Source organism: Heptranchias perlo, chromosome 10, assembly GCF_035084215.1.
Source record: "Heptranchias perlo isolate sHepPer1 chromosome 10, sHepPer1.hap1, whole genome shotgun sequence".
Taxonomy (NCBI): Eukaryota; Metazoa; Chordata; class Chondrichthyes; order Hexanchiformes; family Hexanchidae; genus Heptranchias; species Heptranchias perlo.
Genome location: NC_090334.1, coordinates 10,730,090 through 10,749,857, shown reverse-complemented (window position 1 = coordinate 10,749,857; position 19,768 = coordinate 10,730,090). Strand labels below are relative to the sequence as shown.

Here is a 19,768-nt window from a genome sequence, read left to right as displayed (position 1 = left end):
GAGTGTAAAGTGGGCATTGTACCACTGTATTGAATGGATAGAGTGTAAAGTGGGCATTGTACCAATGTATTGAATGGATAGAGTGTAAAGTGGGCATTGTACCACTGTATTGAATGGACAGAGTGTAAAGTGGGCATTGTACCACTGTATTGAATGGACAGAGTGTAAAGTGGGCATTGTACCACTGTATTGAATGGACAGAGTGTAAAGTGGGCATTGTACCACTGTATTGAATGGACAGAGTGTAAAGTGGGCATTGTACCAATGCATTGAATGGATAGAGTGTAAAGTGGGCATTGTACCACTGTATTGAATGGACAGAGTGTAATGTGGGCATTGTACCACTGTATTCAATGGATAGAGTGTAAAGTGGGCATTGTACCAATGTATTGAATGGATAGAGTGTAAAGTGGGCATTGTGCCACTGTATTGAATGGACAGAGTGTAAAGAGGGCATTGTACCAATGTATTGAATGGATAGAGTGTAAAGTGGGCATTGTACCACTGTATTGAATGGACAGAGTGTAAAGTGGGCACTGTACCACTGTATTGAATGGACAGAGTGTAAAGTGGGCACTGTACCAAGTGGGCACTGTACCAATGTTTTGAATGGATAGAGTGTAAAGTGGGCATTATACCAATGTATTGAATGGACAGAGTGTGAAGTGGGCACTGTACCACTGTATTGAATGGACAGAGTGTAAAGTGGGCATTGTACCACTGTATTGAATGGACAGAGTGTAAAGTGGGCACTGTACCAATGTATTGAATGGATAGAGTGTAAAGTGGGCATTATACCAATGTATTGAATGGACAGAGTGTAAAGTGGGCACAGTACCACTGTATTGAATGCACAGAGTGTAAAGTGGGCACTGTACCACTGTCTTGAATGGACAGAGTGTAAAGTGGGCACTGTACCACTGTATTGAATGGACAGAGTGTAAAGTGGGCACGGTACCAATGTATTGAATGGACAGAGTGTAAAGTGGGCATTGTACCACTGTATTGAATGGACGGAGTGTAAAGTGGGCACTGTACCACTGTATTGAATGGACAGAGTGTAAAGTGGGCACTGTACCACTGTATTGAATGGATAGAGTGTAAAGTGGGCACTGTACCACTGTATTGAATGGACAGGGTGTAAAGTGGGCACTGTACCACTGTATTGAATGGACAGAGTGTAAAGTGGGCATTGTACCACTGTATTGAATGGACAGAGTGTAAAGTGGGCACTGTACCACTGTATTGAATGGACAGAGTGTAAAGTGGGCACTGTAACACTGTATTGAATGGATAGAGTGTAAAGTGGGCACTGTACCACTGTATTGATTGGATAGAGTGTAAAGTTGGCATTGTACCACTCTATTGAATGGACAGAGTGTAAAGTGGGCACTGTACCACTGTTTTGAATGGATAGAGTGTAAAGTGGGCACTGTACCACTGTATTGAATGGACAGAGTGTAAAGTGGGCATTGTACCACTGTATTGAATGGACAGAGTGTAAAGTGGGCACTGTACCAAGTGGGCACTGTACCAATGTTTTGAATGGATAGAGTGTAAAGTGGGCATTATACCAATGTATTGAATGGACAGAGTGTAAAGTGGGCATTGTACCACTGTATTGAATGGACAGAGTGTAAAGTGGGCACTGTACCAATGTATTGAATGGATAGAGTGTAAAGTGGGCACTGTACCACTGTATTGAATGGACAGAGTGTAAAGTGGGCACTGTACCACTGTATTGAATGGACAGAGTGTAAAGTGGGCACTGTACCACTGTATTGAATGGACAGAGTGTAAAGTGGGCACTGTACCAATGTATTGAATGGACAGAGTGTAAAGTGGGCATTGTACCACTGTATTGAATGGACAGAGTGTAAAGTGGGCACTGTACCACTGTATTGAATGGACAGAGTGTAAAGTGGGCACTGTACCACTGTATTGAATGAATAGAGTGTAAAGTGGGCACTGTACCACTGTATTGAATGGACAGAGTGTAAAGTGGGCACTGTACCACTGTATTGAATGGACAGAGTGTAAAGTGGGCATTGTACCACTGTATTGAATGGACAGAGTGTAAAGTGGGCACTGTACCACTGTATTGAATGGATAGAGTGTAAAGTGGGCACTGTACCACTGTATTGAATGGACAGAGTGTAAAGTGGGCACTGTACCACTGTATTGAATGGACAGAGTGTAAAGTGGGCATTGTACCACTGTATTGAATGGACAGAGTGTAAAGTGGGCACTGTACCACTGTATTGAATGGACAGAGTGTAAAGTGGGCACTGTACCACTGTATTGAATGGATAGAGTGTAAAGTGGGCACTGTACCACTGTATTGATTGGATAGAGTGTAAAGTGGGCATTGTACCACTGTATTGAATGGACAGAGTGTAAAGTGGGCACTGTACCACTGTTTTGAATGGATAGAGTGTAAAGTGGGCACTGTACCACTGTATTGAATGGATAGAGTGTAAAGTGGGCACTGTACCACTGTATTGAATGGATAGAGTGTAAAGTGGGCATTGTACCACTGTATTGAATGGACAGAGTGTAAAGTGGGCACTGTACCACTGTATTGAATGGATAGAGTGTAAAGTGGGCACTGTACCACTGTATTGAATGGATAGAGTGTAAAGTGGGCATTGTACCACTGTATTGAATGGACAGAGTGTAAAGTGGGCACTGTACCACTGTATTGAATGGATAGAGTGTAAAGTGGGCACTGTACCACTGTATTGAATGGACAGAGTGTAAAGTGGGCACTGTACCACTGTATTGAATGGATAGAGTGTAAAGTGGGCATTGTACCAATGTATTGAATGGGCAGAGTGTAAAGTGGGCACTGTACCAATGTATTGAATGGACGGAGTGTAAAGTGGGCACTGTACCAATGTATTGAATGGATAGAGTGTAAAGTGGGCACTGTACCAATGTATTGAATGGACAGAGTGTAAAGTGGGCATTGTACCACTGTATTGAATGGACAGAGTGTAAAGTGGGCATTGTACCACTGTATTGAATGGATAGAGTGTAAAGTGGGCATTGTACCACTGTATTGAATGGACAGAGTGCAAAGTGGGCATTGTACCACTGTATTGAATGGATAGAGTGTAAAGTGGGCATTGTACCAATGTATTGAATGGATAGAGTGTAAAGTGGGCATTGTACCACTGTATTGAATGGACAGAGTGTAAAGTGGGCACTGTACCAATGTATTGAATGGATAGAGTGTAAAGTGGGCATTGTACCAATGTATTGAATGGACAGAGTGTGAAGTGGGCACTGTACCACTGTATTGAATGGATAGAGTGTAAAGTGGACATTGTACCAATGTATTGAATGGATAGAGTGTAAAGTGGGCATTGTACCACTGTATTGAATGGATAGAGTGTAAAGTGGGCATTGTACCACTGTATTGAATGGATAGAGTGTAAAGTGGGCATTGTACCACTGTATTGAATGGATAGAGTGTAAAGTGGACATTGTACCAATGTATTGAATGGATAGAGTGTAAAGTGGGCATTGTACCACTGTATTGAATGGATAGAGTGTAAAGTGGGCATTGTACCACTGTATTGAATGGATAGAGTGTAAAGTGGGCATTGTACCAATGTATTGAATGGACAGAGTGTAAAGTGGGCATTGTACCACTGTATTGAATGGACAGAGTGTAAAGTGGGCATTGTACCACTGCATTGAATGGATAGAGTGTAAAGTGGGCATTGTACCATTGTATTGAATGGACAGAGTGTAAATTGGGCACTGTACGACTGTATTGAATGGACAGAGTGTAAAGTGGGCATTGTACCACTGTATTGAATGGACAGAGTGTAAAGTGGGCACTGTAACACTGTATTGAATGGACAGAGTGTAAAGTGGGCATTGTACCACTGTATTGAATGGACAGAGTGTAAAGTGGGCACTGTACCAATGTATTGAATGGATAGAGTGTAAAGTGGGCATTGTACCACTGTATTGAATGGACAGAGTGTAAAGTGGGCATTGTACCACTGTATTGAATGGACAGAGTGTAAAGTGGGCATTGTACCACTGTATTGAATGGACAGAGTGTAAAGTGGGCATTGTACCACTGTATTGAATGGATAGAGTGTAAAGTGGGCATTATACCAATGTATTGAATGGATAGAGTGTAAAGTGGGCATTGTACCAATGTATTGAATGGACAGAGTGTAAAGTGGGCAGTGTACCACTGTATTGAATGGACAGAGTGTAAAGTGGGCATTGTACCACTGTATTGAATGGATAGAGTGTAAAGTGGGCATTGTACCACTGTATTGAATGGACATAGTGTAAAGTGGGCACTGTACCACTGTATTGAATGGATAGAGTGTGAAGTGGGCATTGTACCAATGTATTGAATGGATAGAGTGTAAAGTGGGCATTGTACCAATGCATTGAATGGATAGAGTGTAAAGTGGGCACTGTACCACTGTATTGAATGGACAGAGTGTAAAGTGGGCACTGTACCACTGTATTGAATGGATAGAGTGTAAAGTGGGCATTGTACCAATGTATTGAATGGACAGAGTGTAAAGTGGGCACTGTACCAATGTATTGAATGGACGGAGTGTAAAGTGGGCACTGTACCAATGTATTGAATGGATAGAGTGTAAAGTGGGCACTGTACCAATGTTTTGAATGGACAGAGTGTAAAGTGGGCATTGTACCACTGTATTGAATGGACAGAGTGTAAAGTGGGCATTGTACCACTGTATTGAATGGATTGAGTGTAAAGTGGGCATTGTACCACTGTATTGAATGGACAGAGTGCAAAGTGGGCATTGTACCACTGTATTGAATGGATAGAGTGTAAAGTGGGCATTGTACCAATGTATTGAATGGATAGAGTGTAAAGTGGGCACTGTACCACTGTATTGAATGGACAGAGTGTAAAGTGGGCATTGTACCGCTGTATTGAATGGACAGAGTGTAAAGTGGGCATTGTACCACTGTATTGAATGGACAGAGTGTAAAGTGGGCACTGTACCAATGCATTGAATGGATCGAGTGTAAAGTGGGCATTGTACCACTGTATTGAATGGATAGAGTGTAAAGTGGGCATTGTACCAATGTATTGAATGGATAGAGTGTAAAGTGGGCATTGTACCACTGTATTGAATGGACAGAGTGTAAAGTGGGCATTGTACCACTGTATTGAATGGACAGAGTGTAAAGTGGGCATTGTACCACTGTATTGAATGGACAGAGTGTAAAGTGGGCATTGTACCACTGTATTGAATGGACAGAGTGTAAAGTGGGCATTGTACCAATGCATTGAATGGATAGAGTGTAAAGTGGGCATTGTACCACTGTATTGAATGGACAGAGTGTAAAGTGGGCATTGTACCACTGTATTCAATGGATAGAGTGTAAAGTGGGCATTGTACCAATGTATTGAATGGATAGAGTGTAAAGTGGGCATTGTGCCACTGTATTGAATGGACAGAGTGTAAAGAGGGCATTGTACCAATGTATTGAATGGATAGAGTGTAAAGTGGGCATTGTACCACTGTATTGAATGGACAGAGTGTAAAGTGGGCACTGTACCACTGTATTGAATGGACAGAGTGTAAAGTGGGCACTGTACCAAGTGGGCACTGTACCAATGTTTTGAATGGATAGAGTGTAAAGTGGGCATTATACCAATGTATTGAATGGACAGAGTGTGAAGTGGGCACTGTACCACTGTATTGAATGGACAGAGTGTAAAGTGGGCATTGTACCACTGTATTGAATGGACAGAGTGTAAAGTGGGCACTGTACCAATGTATTGAATGGATAGAGTGTAAAGTGGGCATTATACCAATGTATTGAATGGACAGAGTGTAAAGTGGGCACTGTACCACTGTATTGAATGCACAGAGTGTAAAGTGGGCACTGTACCACTGTCTTGAATGGACAGAGTGTAAAGTGGGCACTGTACCACTGTATTGAATGGACAGAGTGTAAAGTGGGCACGGTACCAATGTATTGAATGGACAGAGTGTAAAGTGGGCTTTGTACCACTGTATTGAATGGACGGAGTGTAAAGTGGGCACTGTACCACTGTATTGAATGGACAGAGTGTAAAGTGGGCACTGTACCACTGTATTGAATGGATAGAGTGTAAAGTGGGCACTGTACCACTGTATTGAATGGACAGGGTGTAAAGTGGGCACTGTACCACTGTATTGAATGGACAGAGTGTAAAGTGGGCACTGTACCACTGTATTGAATGGACAGAGTGTAAAGTGGGCACTGTAACACTGTATTGAATGGATAGAGTGTAAAGTGGGCACTGTACCACTGTATTGATTGGATAGAGTGTAAAGTTGGCATTGTACCACTCTATTGAATGGACAGAGTGTAAAGTGGGCACTGTACCACTGTTTTGAATGGATAGAGTGTAAAGTAGGCACTGTACCACTGTATTGAATGGATAGAGTGTAAAGTCGGCACTGTACCACTGTATTGAATGGATAGAGTGTAAAGTGGGCACTGTACCACTGTATTGATTGGATAGAGTGTAAAGTGGGCACTGTACCACTGTATTGAATGGATAGAGTGTAAAGTGGGCACTGTACCACTGTATTGAATGGATAGAGTGTAAAGTGGGCATTGTACCACTGTATTGAATGGACAGAGTGTAAAGTGGGCACTGTACCACTGTATTGAATGGATAGAGTGTAAAGTGGGCACTGTACCACTGTATTGAATGGATAGAGTGTAAAGTGGGCATTGTACCACTGTATTGAATGGACAGAGTGTAAAGTGGGCACTGTGCCACTGTATTCAATGGATAGAGTGTAAAGTGGGCACTGTACCACTGTATTGAATGGACAGAGTGTAAAGTGGGCACTGTACCACTGTATTGAATGAATAGAGTGTAAAGTGGGCATTGTACCAATGTATTGAATGGACAGAGTGTAAATTGGGCACTGTACCACTGGACTGAACATTCTTTCCCCAGGTCAGCATGCATGAGATTTCTACAGGCCCATTGTCTCCCAAAGTGGACTCATACCATTGTGCTACACTCCAATATGTTGATGCCATCTTCATTCACTGCTAACCACACAGGCTTCTCCTCAAGGGGTGAAGGTGCAATCGGCTGGAGAGATGAAAGGAGAACAATGATTGGTTAGAGCCTCACATTCAGAGGGCCAAAAAGCCTCGTTTGATACAGCGGAAAGAAATTATGAAAAGCAAACCCGAGGAGCATTGTTTAGTTCTTTTGTTGGGTTAGTCCCATGAAACCCATCACACGAGTCACACTGACATGCATCTTATACTTCTTCCTAGTTTGGGGGAAGCAATGTCTGCTGGCAGTTCTTTAAGGTGAAAAGTAGCTGAGATTTTGCTGTAGTGATACATTGGAATGTCTACATGTGATACTTTTCTGTGCACAAGTCTGGCTGTTAGAAAAATAAGACAATGGAAAAGAGGAGTCAATGGAGCCCAATAGTGTTAAAATCAATATTACCATAATAAAGTTATTGCTGCTATGTGTAGCTTTATTACTGTGACGCTGTAGCATGAAAATTATGCTAAACTGTTATGAATCACTGGTTAGGCTTTAGCTAGAGTACTGCATCCAATTCTGGACACCACCCTTTAGGAAGGATGTCAAGGCATTGGAGAGGGTGCAGAGGAGATTTACTAGAATGGTACCAGGGATGAGAGACTTCAGTTATGTGGAGAGACCGGAGAAGCTGGGGTTGTTCTCCTTAGAACAGAGTAGGTTAAGGAGAGATTTGATAGAGGTGTTCAAAATTATGAAGAGGTTTTAGAGTAAACAGGAGAAATTGTTTCCACTGGCAGGAGGGTCAGTGACCAGAGGACACAGATTTAAGAGAATTGGCAAAAGAATCAGAGGGGCGATGAGGAGATTTGTTTTATGCAGTGAGTTGTGATGATCTGGAATGCACTGGCTGAAAGGGTGGTGGAAGCAGATTCAATAGTAACTTTCAAAAGGGAATTGGATAAATACTTGAAAAGGAAAAAATTGCAGGGCCATGGGGAAAGAGCAGGGGAGTGGGATTAAATGGAGAGCTCTTTCAGAAGTATACTGTTTGGCATTTTGGGCGTGAGTTAATGCAGGAACATTGCACTCTGTTATTTGAAAGCATGAAAACAGAAAGCACTGGAGCCTCATGCAGTTGGGAGGATAGAGTTCGATGTGATTAGTAAACGAGCAAAGGGGTCAACATTGCTGCGGGGCATTCTGATTGGTTATTCGGTTGTACATTAATTACAATGCAGCCCATTTTGTTAAAAGGACACACACAGCTTGTGTGAGTGCAGCAGAAAAATTTAACTCCCGTGAGCTGAAAGTATTTTCAGAGCCCAAGAGTTCAAAGGGATCGCAACAGCGAGCAGCCCTTTTAGAGACGTCAAAACCCAAGACCTCTCTTTCTAAAACCTGCCAGGGATATTCAAATATATAGTTAAATGAGGTATGCTAATTTGACCTAATTTACCATGCATAGACAACAACAACTTGCCTTTAAATAGTAGCTTCAACATAGTAAAAGGCGAGCGTTATCAGACAAAATTTGACACCAAACCACCTTAGGAGATATCAGGACAGGTGACCAAAAGCTTGGTCAAAGAGGTAGGTTTTAAGGAGCGTCTTAAAGGAGGAGAGAGAGGTAGAGAGCAGAAAGGTTTAGGGAGGGAATTCCAGAGCTTAGGGCCTAGGCAGCTGAAGGCACGGCCGTCAATGGTGGAGCAATGAAAATCAGGGATGTGCAAGAGGCCAGAATTGGAGGAACGCAGAGATCTCGGAGGGTTGTAGGACTGGAGGAGGTTACAGAGATAGGGAGGGGGCGAGGCCATGGAGGGATTTGAACACAAGGATGAAAATTTTTAAAATCAAGGCATTGTGGGTCAGGGAGCACAGGGGTGATGGGTGAACGGGACTTGGTGTGAGTCAGGATACGGGCAGCAGAGTTTTGGATGAGCTCAAGTTTATGGAGGGTGGAAGATGGGAGGCCGGCCAGGAGAGCATTGGAATAGTCGAGTTTAGAGGTGACTAAGGCAACGAAGAGGGTTTCAGCAGCAGATGAGCTGAGGCAGGAGCGGCGATGCTACGGAGGTGGAAGCAGTCTTGGTGATGGAGTGGACCAATCATGGACAATTAGCCCATTAACTCCCACGCTGTACGGGAGGAGTCCCAAAGCTCCTGCTGCAATTTTCCTTCTACTTTTTGACTGCATCTCTCGCAACATTCATTTGGATTTTACCTTTGCAGTGAAGAGTTTGGCTCCAAAGAGCGGCCACTTCCGGGCCACCGTCAGGTAGATCCGCACGCAGTCAGCTGCACTGCACCCCCTCAGGAGCATCCATTTCGTCGCCAGTCTGTCTGCCAGTCGCCTGTTTGAATAGGGGCGACAAGCATAAGCAGTAATTTAGTGCAGTCGTGGATTTGCACACATAAGGAACATTTCTCACTGCCCCCCCCCCCCCCATCTAATTTTCTCCCCTCCTCTGCTAAAGCGCTGACTCTTCCTGGGGCCATAGGAAGATAGGAACATTAGGAACAGGAGGAGGCCGTTCAGCCCCTCGAGCCTGCTCTGCCATTCAGTTAGATCACGGCTGATCTGTGTCTCAACTCCATTTACCCACCTTTGCTCCATGCCCCTTGATGCCCTTGTCTAACAAAAATCTACTGATCTCAGTCTTGAAAGCTCCAACTGTCCCCCAGCATCCACAGCCTTTTGGGGGAAGAGATTACAGATTTCTACTACCCTGAAAGAGTGCTTCCCGATTTCCCTCCTGAACGGCTTAGATCTAATTTTAAGGTTATTCCCCCTTGTTCCTGATTCCTTCACCACAGGAAATAATTTCTCCGTATCCACCATATCGAAGCCTTTTAACATTTTAAACACCTCGATCAGATCAATCCTCAATCTTCTATACTCCAGGGAATACAAGCCAAGTCGATGCAACCTGTCCTCATAATTTAACCCTTTTAGCCCTGGTATCATTCTGGTGAATCTGCGCTGCACCCCCTCCAAGGCCAATATATCCCTCCTCGGGTGTGGTGCCCAGAACTGAATACAGTATCACATGAACCCCAGTGACTTGCCAGTACCCCACCTAAGTGACCTTCCTTCATGCGTTATTCTGAGACAGAGAGTGCCAGTTGACCCAGGGGGGCCCCCAAGATGCCCAGCAGGACCGATCAGGAGTGTGAATCTGAATGAGTTTCTCCATCCCTCACAAGGACAGTGAAGCTACTTGAAGCTCCACTACTACTGCCTCAGTTCACTTGGACCAAATGGGATCTTCAGGCCTGAGTGACGCAGTACCAACCACATTGGGAATTCCACGGTGCAAAGTGATGCACTGCATGCTCACGCCCGTGATTCAGCACTGGGGAGATATTAAACCTAGGCCTGGGAAGGGAAGAATCAGCCTGAACTGCTCCCAAACAACCTCCTGGCAGCCCGCTTCAGGAGCAACTTTACCAAGGGCCCGGGAGTAGGTCCCCTGCCCTCTCACCCAGGGACAACAGATTAACGCAGGGAGAGGACAGCAGAAAAAGTGAAGTCGTTTTCGTTTTTTTCTTCTTTTGTAGATTCGGTGAGGGATCTCAGTTCCTGAGGAATGGAACACTTTCCACTTCAGGCGCACAACGCCAGGGCAGGTACAGCACGGTTAGGTGCAGAGTAAAGCTCCTTCTACACTGCCCCCTCCTGCACCAGCGTGACATTCTTCTATTTCCCACACCGGCCATCGCTTATCCTCCGAGTGAGATTGCCAATTTTAGTGCTACCCTGAACTTGGGAGCGCTCGACAGGACCGAGCGCGGAGCTTTACTCTGCGTCTAATCTTTGCAAACAGATTTTCTTAGCTGTATAGTTTGGGAGCGACTACCATCCTGGCCTTTTCTTCAGACTGTATGTAATGAGATGGCAAATGCGTCAATGAAGACCCAGGGAAGTGGCTGGAAGTCACAGGCCTGAAGGGCCCTCCCAGTCATCAGATATGGGAGGTCTCCACCTATCGGCCCTTGCCTCACCTGGGTTTGAGTCAGGCAAAGGCAACGGCCCAAAGGCTTCGCGCTGCTCTTGGGCTACATCCTGGTTCTACTCATAGGGCTCAATTTTAAAATTAAATTGCGGGTGGGTCGGGGGCTGCGAAAATCCCGAGCAGGTTCGGAAGCCGGCCCCAACTCGCCGACTTCTGAGTTCCCCACAGACGCGCCTGTTTGCACGCTTCACAAATCCACAAGTCCCGCTGGCAATTAAAGCCAGCGAGATGACAGTTAAAGAACCAAACGCACCTCATTGAGGTACTTAGGGCACTTTATTTCTGACGTAGTAGATCGTTAAAACGATTTTAAACGTACCCTGGGCAGCTTTAGCCACGGCTTCCGATTCACGCCTGGTGAAACCAGGTATGAAGGGCTGGATCAGGCAAAAATAAACAAAATAAATTAAACAAAAAACCATTGCACAAAGTGAAAAAACAAAATAAACCTACACTTCCACCCTGCTCCGATGTCTCCCCCTCCGCCCCCGATGTCTCCCCCTCCGATCTCCCCCTCCCCCCACCGAAATCTCCCTCGGCATTATTTTTGAACTAGAGCAGGGGAGTTCTCCCCGGTGTCCTGGCCAATATTTATCCCTCAACCAACTTCACTAAAACAGATTATCTGGTCATTATCAAATTGCTGTTTGTGGGATCTTGCTGTGTGTAAATTGGCTGCCGTGTTTCCTACATTACAACAGTGACTACACTTCAAAAGTACTTCATTGGCTGTAAAGCGCTTTGGGACGTCCTGAGGTTGTGAAAGGCTTTGTGTAAATGCAAGTTTTCTTTCGCTCCCTGCCTCACCTGGGTTTGAATCAGGCCAAGACAATGGCCCAAAGGCGTCACGCCTCTCTTAGACTACATTCTGATCATTGATTCTACTTGATAAAGGTAGCCATGATGTGGAGATGCCGGTGATGGACTGGGGTTGACAATTGTAAACAATTTTACAACACCAAGTTATAGTCCAGCAATTTTATTTTAAATTCACAAGCTTTCGGAGGCTTCCTCCTTCCTCAGGTGAACGATGTGACGAAGGGGGAAGCCTCCGAAAGCTTGTGAATTTAAAATAAAATTGCTGGACTATAACTTGGTGTTGTAAAATTGTTTACAATTCTACTTGATAAAGGCAGAGAGCCTACTCGTGCAGTTAAAGAGAACTCCTTGAAGGAAAGAGGAGGAGGTGAGGCCTACCTGAGCTGCTCGGTGGCGCAGCCTTGTCTGTAGTGTTTGGGGTAGAATTTCTCCAGAACCTGCTGCAGAAACTGCTGCATCTTGGACTGGGAGCTACCTCCAGGGCTGGAAGGAGCGGGGCGAGCCAGATCTCCGTACTCCACCTGCAGGAACCACACACATCACATTACAAAACCTTAAAAATCACCTTAAACATCCACCCCCTCCACACCCTGGCTGCAGTGTGCACCATCCACAGGACGCACTGCAGCAACTCGCCAAGGCTTCTTCGACAGCACCTCCCAAACCAGCGACCTCTACCACCTAGAAGGACAAGGGCAGCAGGCACATGGGAACAACACCACCTGCACGTTCCCCTCCAAGTCGCACACCATCCCGACTTGGAAATATATCGCCGTTCCTTCATCGTCGCTGGGTCAAAATCCTGGAACTCCCTTCCTAACAGCACTGTGGGAGAACCTTCACCACACGGACTGCAGCGGTTCAAGAAGGCGGCTCACCACCACCTTCTCAAGGGCAATAAATGCCGGCCTTGCCAGCGACACCCATATCCAAAGCATGAATAATAATTTTTGTTTAAATCCTTCACTTCAGGCAGCAATTCCTGGAATTGAGCTGGAAAAATTCATTTTAAAAAGTACCCTGTGGAATACTGGCTCACCTGTGCTGGCTCCCAGCTGCACTGGTGTCCACGCACAGCAATGCAGCACGGAGCTTGGCTACAGAGTAGGCCATTCCGCCCCTTGAACCTGTTCCACCATTCAATTAGATCATAGTATCATAATATCATAGTATATCACAGCACAGGAGGAGGCCATTCAGTCCATCGTTCCTGTGCTGGCTCCTTGAAAGTGTTATCCAATTAGTCCCACTCCCTGCTCTGGAAATTCTTTCCTTTAAAGTATTTATTCAAATTATCCTTTTGAAAGTTACTATTGAATCTGCTTCCACCACCCTTTCAGGCAGTGTATTCCAGACCATATGAAGGAACATACAAACATGGGAACAGGAGTAGGCCATTCAGCCCCTCGAGTATTCAATTAAATCATGGCTTATCTGTATCTTAACTCCTTAGTTCCATAACCCTTAATACACTTACTAACAGACATCTATCAATCTCAGTTTTGAATTTCATGTGCTATCATTTTTGTCAACAGTCTCTTATGTGGAACCTTGTCGAATGCCTTCTGGAAGTCCATATAAATAAAATCCATAGATACTCCCTTATCTACCATGTTAGTTAACTCCTCAAAAAATTCAACTAGGTTCGTTAGACATGGTTTCCCCTTTACAAATCCATGCTGGCTCTCTCTGATCAGCTCAAATTTGTCCAAATGCTCAGTCACTCTGTCACTAAACAAATTCTAGTAACTTCCCCACAACTAGCGTTAGACTAATTGGCCTATAATTTCCTAGTTTTTCTCTCTTACCCTTCTTAATCATGACAACTCTCTGCGTAAAAAAATGTTTCCTCATGTCGCCTCTGGCTCTTTTGCCAATTACCTTAAATCTGTACTGACCTTTCTGCCACTGGAAACAGTTTCTCCTTATTCACTCCATCAAAACCCTTCATGATTTTGAACACCTCTATTAAATCTCTCCTTAACCTTAACTGCTCTAAGGAGAACAATCCCAACTTCTCCAGTCTCTCCACAGCGATCATGGTTGATCTATATCTCAACAGATACTTCAGCATCCTTGCTGCTTGATTTGTAATGTCTGCCTAGTGCTGTACTGAGCCATACGTACCAAGAAGGTCCCAGCTTTGATTCTCTGGTCTATGCTAAAATCGCTGTGGAGAGACTGGAGAAGCTGGAGATTTTTCTCCTTAGAGCAGAGAAGGTTATGGGGAGATTTGATAGAGGTGTTCAAAATCATGAAGGGTTTTTATAGAGTTAATAAGGAGAAACTGTTTCCAGTGGCAGGAGGGTCGGTAACCAGAGGACACAGATTTAAGGTAATTGGCAAAAGAACCAAAGGGGAGGTGAGGAGAATTATTTTACGCAGCAAGTTGTTATGATCTGCAATGCGCTGCCTGAAAGGGTGGTGGAAGCAGATTCAATAATAACTTTCAAACGTTGATCTCAAACGTTGCCCAATATCCCGTGCTGGAAAATATGCATCTGCGGGTACTGGTTGAAGACAGGATCGCCCACGGAGAGAGAGGAGGGCATCAGAGAGAAAGAGGATAACAGGAGAACGAGAGAGAGAGAGAGAGGAGAGCATGAGAGAGAGAGCGAGAGTGTGCAACAGGAGATCATGGGAAAGAACATTAGCAAAAATGGGGTGGGAGGATCAGGACAGGTGAAGCAAGATATGAGGAGAAAGCAAGGGAGGGGGGGGCGGCAAAGAAGGGGAGAAGGGACAGAAGATGCAAAGATGGATAAGGAGAGAGACAGGAGGGCAGCAAACGTGACAGAGAAAAAGAGAGAATCAGAGGCGGTGGAGGCCGTTGGTGTTGGTGTTCCTGAACAGTTCCTCGAGGGGCAGGTGTACCTATCTTCCTACAGTCCCCCACAGGCCACTGAATGGTGGAGCCAGGTGGTTCTCTGTGGGGTGGGTGGGGGGGGGGGGGGGGTGGTGGCAGGGTGTGGTGACTTTAGTTAGTGTATCAATATCCATTGCATTGAATGTAACACAAATGTTTACATCTCTTTGAATACAGAGATGAATATCTCTGCTTCCTGTCACCCACACCAGAAATGCACACTGGCCTTGGCCCTCTCGGACCCAGGCACTAACCTGTGCCATTAACGCTGTCACCTCCAACGCTAGATCTTTATTGACAGGGAATCGTCCGTTCACCACCTCGTCGTTAATCTGATATGTCAGCAGGAGGCGCTCTCGCTCCGTCTCGCCCTTTGCCTGAGCTCTGAAGTACATCCTGTGCAGAACAACAGAGTCATTGTGGTCATTACTGAACGCGGCTCACACACAACACAGATACACAGGCGAGGCGGACAACCATGGGAAAGCTGAGTACAAAGGAAGCTTTGTCTCAGAGTCCAATCTGTGGGGATATCCTGCAGTATTTATTCAGGGTCTCTCAGGAAGCCTGGTGAGTGGGGAATAAATACCCTGCAGTATTTATTCAGGGTCTTTCACAGACCCCAGTGAGTGGGGAATAAATATCCTGCAGTATTTATTCAGGGTCTTTCACAGACCCCAGTGAGTGGGGAATGAATATCCTGCAGTATTTATTCAGGGTCTTTCACAGACCCCAGTGAATGGGGAATAAATATCCTGCAGTATTTATTCAGGGTCTTTCACAGACCCCAGTGAATGGGGAATAAATATCCTGCAGTATTTATTCAGTGTCTTTCACAGACCCCAGTGAATGGGGAATAAATATCCTGCTGTATTTATTCAGGGACTCTCACAGAATGATTATTTGCAGATTTGTACATTTGTAACGACAATATCAGTATGTGGCCACTAAGGGGTGATGTGAGCACACACCAAAGACAATCACCCAGCTAAAAAGTGTGATATTGGTGAACAGTTAGTGCGACTGTCTTTCATCTTCAATGATGACAGAGTGTCACAAGTATTCACAGAACGGTGAGCAGTACCAAAACATAACAGAGGGATAGAGCATTATGTGTGTGCACATATTATAAATATTGGGAAGCAGCACCATGTATATATTCTGTAACAGAGAGAGGGACCATATGTGAGCCACCGGTTTTTGAGAGCTCTGTATCTGCGATAGAGATACAGCTTTAAGAAATTGTATAAAATGTCAGAGTGACCACGGCAAGGCTGTGTAGTCCTAAGACATTGTTAAAGGCAATTAATGTCAATCAGGAACGACTCCCAGCCTAGAAGTTGGAGAGGAAGGAGCTAGGAGCAGGGAAAATAATCTGTGTTTCTGTTTTGTTCAACTCTGCACTTAAAGACACAACTGCTGTGGGTGAATGAACCTCACTTGTTTTGAACATTAAGCACTAGTCTGCGTGTCTAATTGACCACTGGGTCCTAGGCCTGCTTTAGTTTGCTATAATTATAAATACCGAGATACAGCAACGTGTAAAATAAAAACAAAAATAATAGAAATTATTTCAGATTTCCAGCATCCGCAGTATTTTGCTTTTGATAAAGCACCATGTGTATATATTATAGAGAGATACAGCACCGTGTGTTTATATTATAAATTCAGAGATACAGCATTGTGTGTTTATATTATAAATTCAGAGATACAGCATTGTGTGTATATATTATAAATACAGAGATACAGCATTGTGTGTATATATTATAAATACAGAGATACAGTACTTGATAAAGTACTCCATAATAGACTCGTTAACAAAATTAAAGCCCATGGGATTAAAGGGACAGTGGATACAAAAATTGGCTAAGGGGCAGAAAGCAGAGATTAGTGGTGAATGGTTGTTATTCAGACTGGAGGGAAGTATACAGTGGTGTTCCCCAGGGGTCAGTATTAGGACCACTGCTCTTTTTGATATATATTAATGACCTGGACTTGGGTCTAGAGGGTATAAGTTTGCAAATGACATGAAACTCGGAAATGTAGTAAACAATTTGGAGGATAGTAACAGACTTCAGGAGGACATAGACAGACGGGTGAAATATCAGATGAAATTTAACACAGAGAAGCGTGAAGCGATACATTTTGGTAGGAAGACTGAGGAGAGGCAATATAAACTAAATGGTACCATTTTAAAGTGGGGAGGGGTGCAGGAACAGAGACACCTGGGGAAGTATGTACACAAACCTTCAAAGGTGGCAGGACAAGTTGAGACGGCTGTTAAAAAAAGCACACGGGATCCTGGGCTTTATTAATAGAAACATAAAGTACAAAAGCAAGGAAGTTATGCTAAACTTTTATAAAACACTGGTTAGGCCTCAGCTGGAGTACTGTGTACAATTCTGGGCACCGCACTTTAGGAAGGATGTCAAGGCCTTCGAGAGGATGCAGAAGAGATTTACTAGAATGGTACCAGGAATGAGGGACTTCAGTTATGTGGAGAGACTGGAGAAGCTGGGGTTGTTCTCCTTGGAACAGAGAAGGTTATGGGGACATTTGATAGAGGTGTTCAAAATCATGAACGGTTTTGATGCAGTAAATAAGGAGAAACTGCTTTCAGTGGCAGAAGTGTCAGTAACCAGAGGACACAGATTTAAGGAGCCAGAGGCGACATGAGGAAATATTTTTTTACGCAGCGAGTTGTGATGATCTGGAATGCCCTGCCTGAAAGGGCGGTGGAAGCAGATTCAATAGTAACTTTCAAAAGGGAATTGGATAAATACTTAAAAGGAAAAAATTTACAGGTCCATGGGGAAAAAGCAGGGAAATGGTAACAATTGGAAAGCTCTTTCAAAGAGCTGGCTCAGGCACGATGGGCTGAATGGCCTCCTCCTGTGCTACTATGATACAGCACCGAGTGTTTATATTATAAATACAGAGATACAGCACCGAGTGTTTATATTATAAATACAGAGATACAGCACCGAGTGTTTATATTATAAATACAGGGATACAGCACCGAGTGTTTATATTATAAATACAGAGATACAGCACCGAGTGTTTATATTATAAATACAGGGATACAGCACCGAGTGTTTATATTATAAATACAGAGATACAGCACCGAGTGTTTATATTATAAATACAGAGGTACAGCACCGAGTGTTTATATTATAAATACAGAGGTACAGCACCGAGTGTTTATATTATAAATACAGAGATACAGCACCGAGTGTTTATATTATAAATACAGAGATACAGCACCGAGTGTTTATATTATAAATACAGAGATACAGCACCGAGTGTTTATATTATAAATACAGAGGTACAGCACCGAGTGTTTATATTATAAATACAGGGATACAGCACCGAGTGTTTATATTATAAATACAGAGATACAGCACCGAGTGTTTATATTATAAATACAGAGATACAGCACCGAGTGTTTATATTATAAATACAGAGATACAGCACCGAGTGTTTATATTATAAATACAGAGATACAGCACCGAGTGTTTATATTATAAATACAGAGATACAGCACCGAGTGTTTATATTATAAATACAGAGATACAGCACCGAGTGTTTATATTATAAATACAGGGATACAGCACCGAGTGTTTATATTATAAATACAGAGATACAGCACCGAGTGTTTATATTATAAATACAGAGATACAGCACCGAGTGTTTATATTATAAATACAGGGATACAGCACCGAGTGTTTATTTATAAATACAGAGATACAGCACCGAGTGTTTATATTATAAATACAGAGATACAGCACCGAGTGTTTATATTATAAATACAGGGATACAGCACCGAGTGTTTATATTATAAATACAGAGATACAGCACCGAGTGTTTATATTATAAATACAGAGGTACAGCACCGAGTGTTTATATTATAAATACAGAGATACAGCACCGAGTGTTTATATTATAAATACAGAGATACAGCACCGAGTGTTTATATTATAAATACAGAGATACAGCACCGAGTGTTTATATTATAAATACAGGGATACAGCACCGAGTGTTTATATTATAAATACAGAGATACAGCACCGAGTGTTTATATTATAAATACAGAGATACAGCACCGAGTGTTTATATTATAAATACAGAGATACAGCACCGAGTGTTTATATTATAAATACAGAGATACAGCACCGAGTGTTTATATTATAAATACAGAGATACAGCACCGAGTGTTTATATTATAAATACAGAGATACAGCACCGAGTGTTTATATTATAAATACAGAGATACAGCACCGAGTGTTTATATTATAAATACAGAGATACAGCACCGAGTGTTTATATTATAAATACAGAGATACAGCACCGAGTGTTTATATTATAAATACAGAGATACAGCACCGAGTGTTTATATTATAAATACAGAGATACAGCACCAAGTGTTTATATTATAAATACAGAGATACAGCACCGAGTGTTTATATTATAAATACAGAGATACAGCACCGAGTGTTTATATTATAAATACAGAGATACAGCACCGAGTGTTTATATTATAAATACAGAGATACAGCACCGAGTGTTTATATTATAAATACAGAGATACAGCACCGAGTGTTTATATTATAAATACAGAGATACAGCACCGAGTGTTTATATTATAAATACAGAGATACAGCACCGAGTGTTTATATTATAAATACAGGGATACAGCACCGAATGTTTATATTATAAATACAGAGATACAGCACCGAGTGTTTATATTATAAATACAGAGATACAGCACCGAGTGTTTATATTATAAATACAGAGATACAGCACCGAGTGTTTATATTATAAATACAGAGATACAGCACCGAGTGTTTATATTATAAATACAGAGATACAGCACCGAGTGTTTATATTATAAATACAGAGATACAGCACCGAGTGTTTATATTATAAATACAGAGATACAGCACCGAGTGTTTATATTATAAATACAGAGATACAGCACCGAGTGTTTATATTATAAATACAGGGATACAGCACCGAATGTTTATATTATAAATACAGAGA

General features: G+C 43.1%; 1 protein-coding gene across 1 annotated transcript in view; it reads right to left on the bottom strand.

The window, feature by feature from the left end:
* LOC137326277 (pleckstrin homology domain-containing family H member 1-like) overlaps window positions 1–19,768 on the bottom strand; it is an 85,601-nt gene that overhangs the window by 15,621 nt on the left and 50,212 nt on the right. The window contains 4 exon segments of the mRNA XM_067991205.1: window positions 7,031–7,117; window positions 9,252–9,381; window positions 12,241–12,383; window positions 14,983–15,124. Coding sequence (XP_067847306.1) covers window positions 7,031–7,117; window positions 9,252–9,381; window positions 12,241–12,383; window positions 14,983–15,124 — 502 coding nt within the window.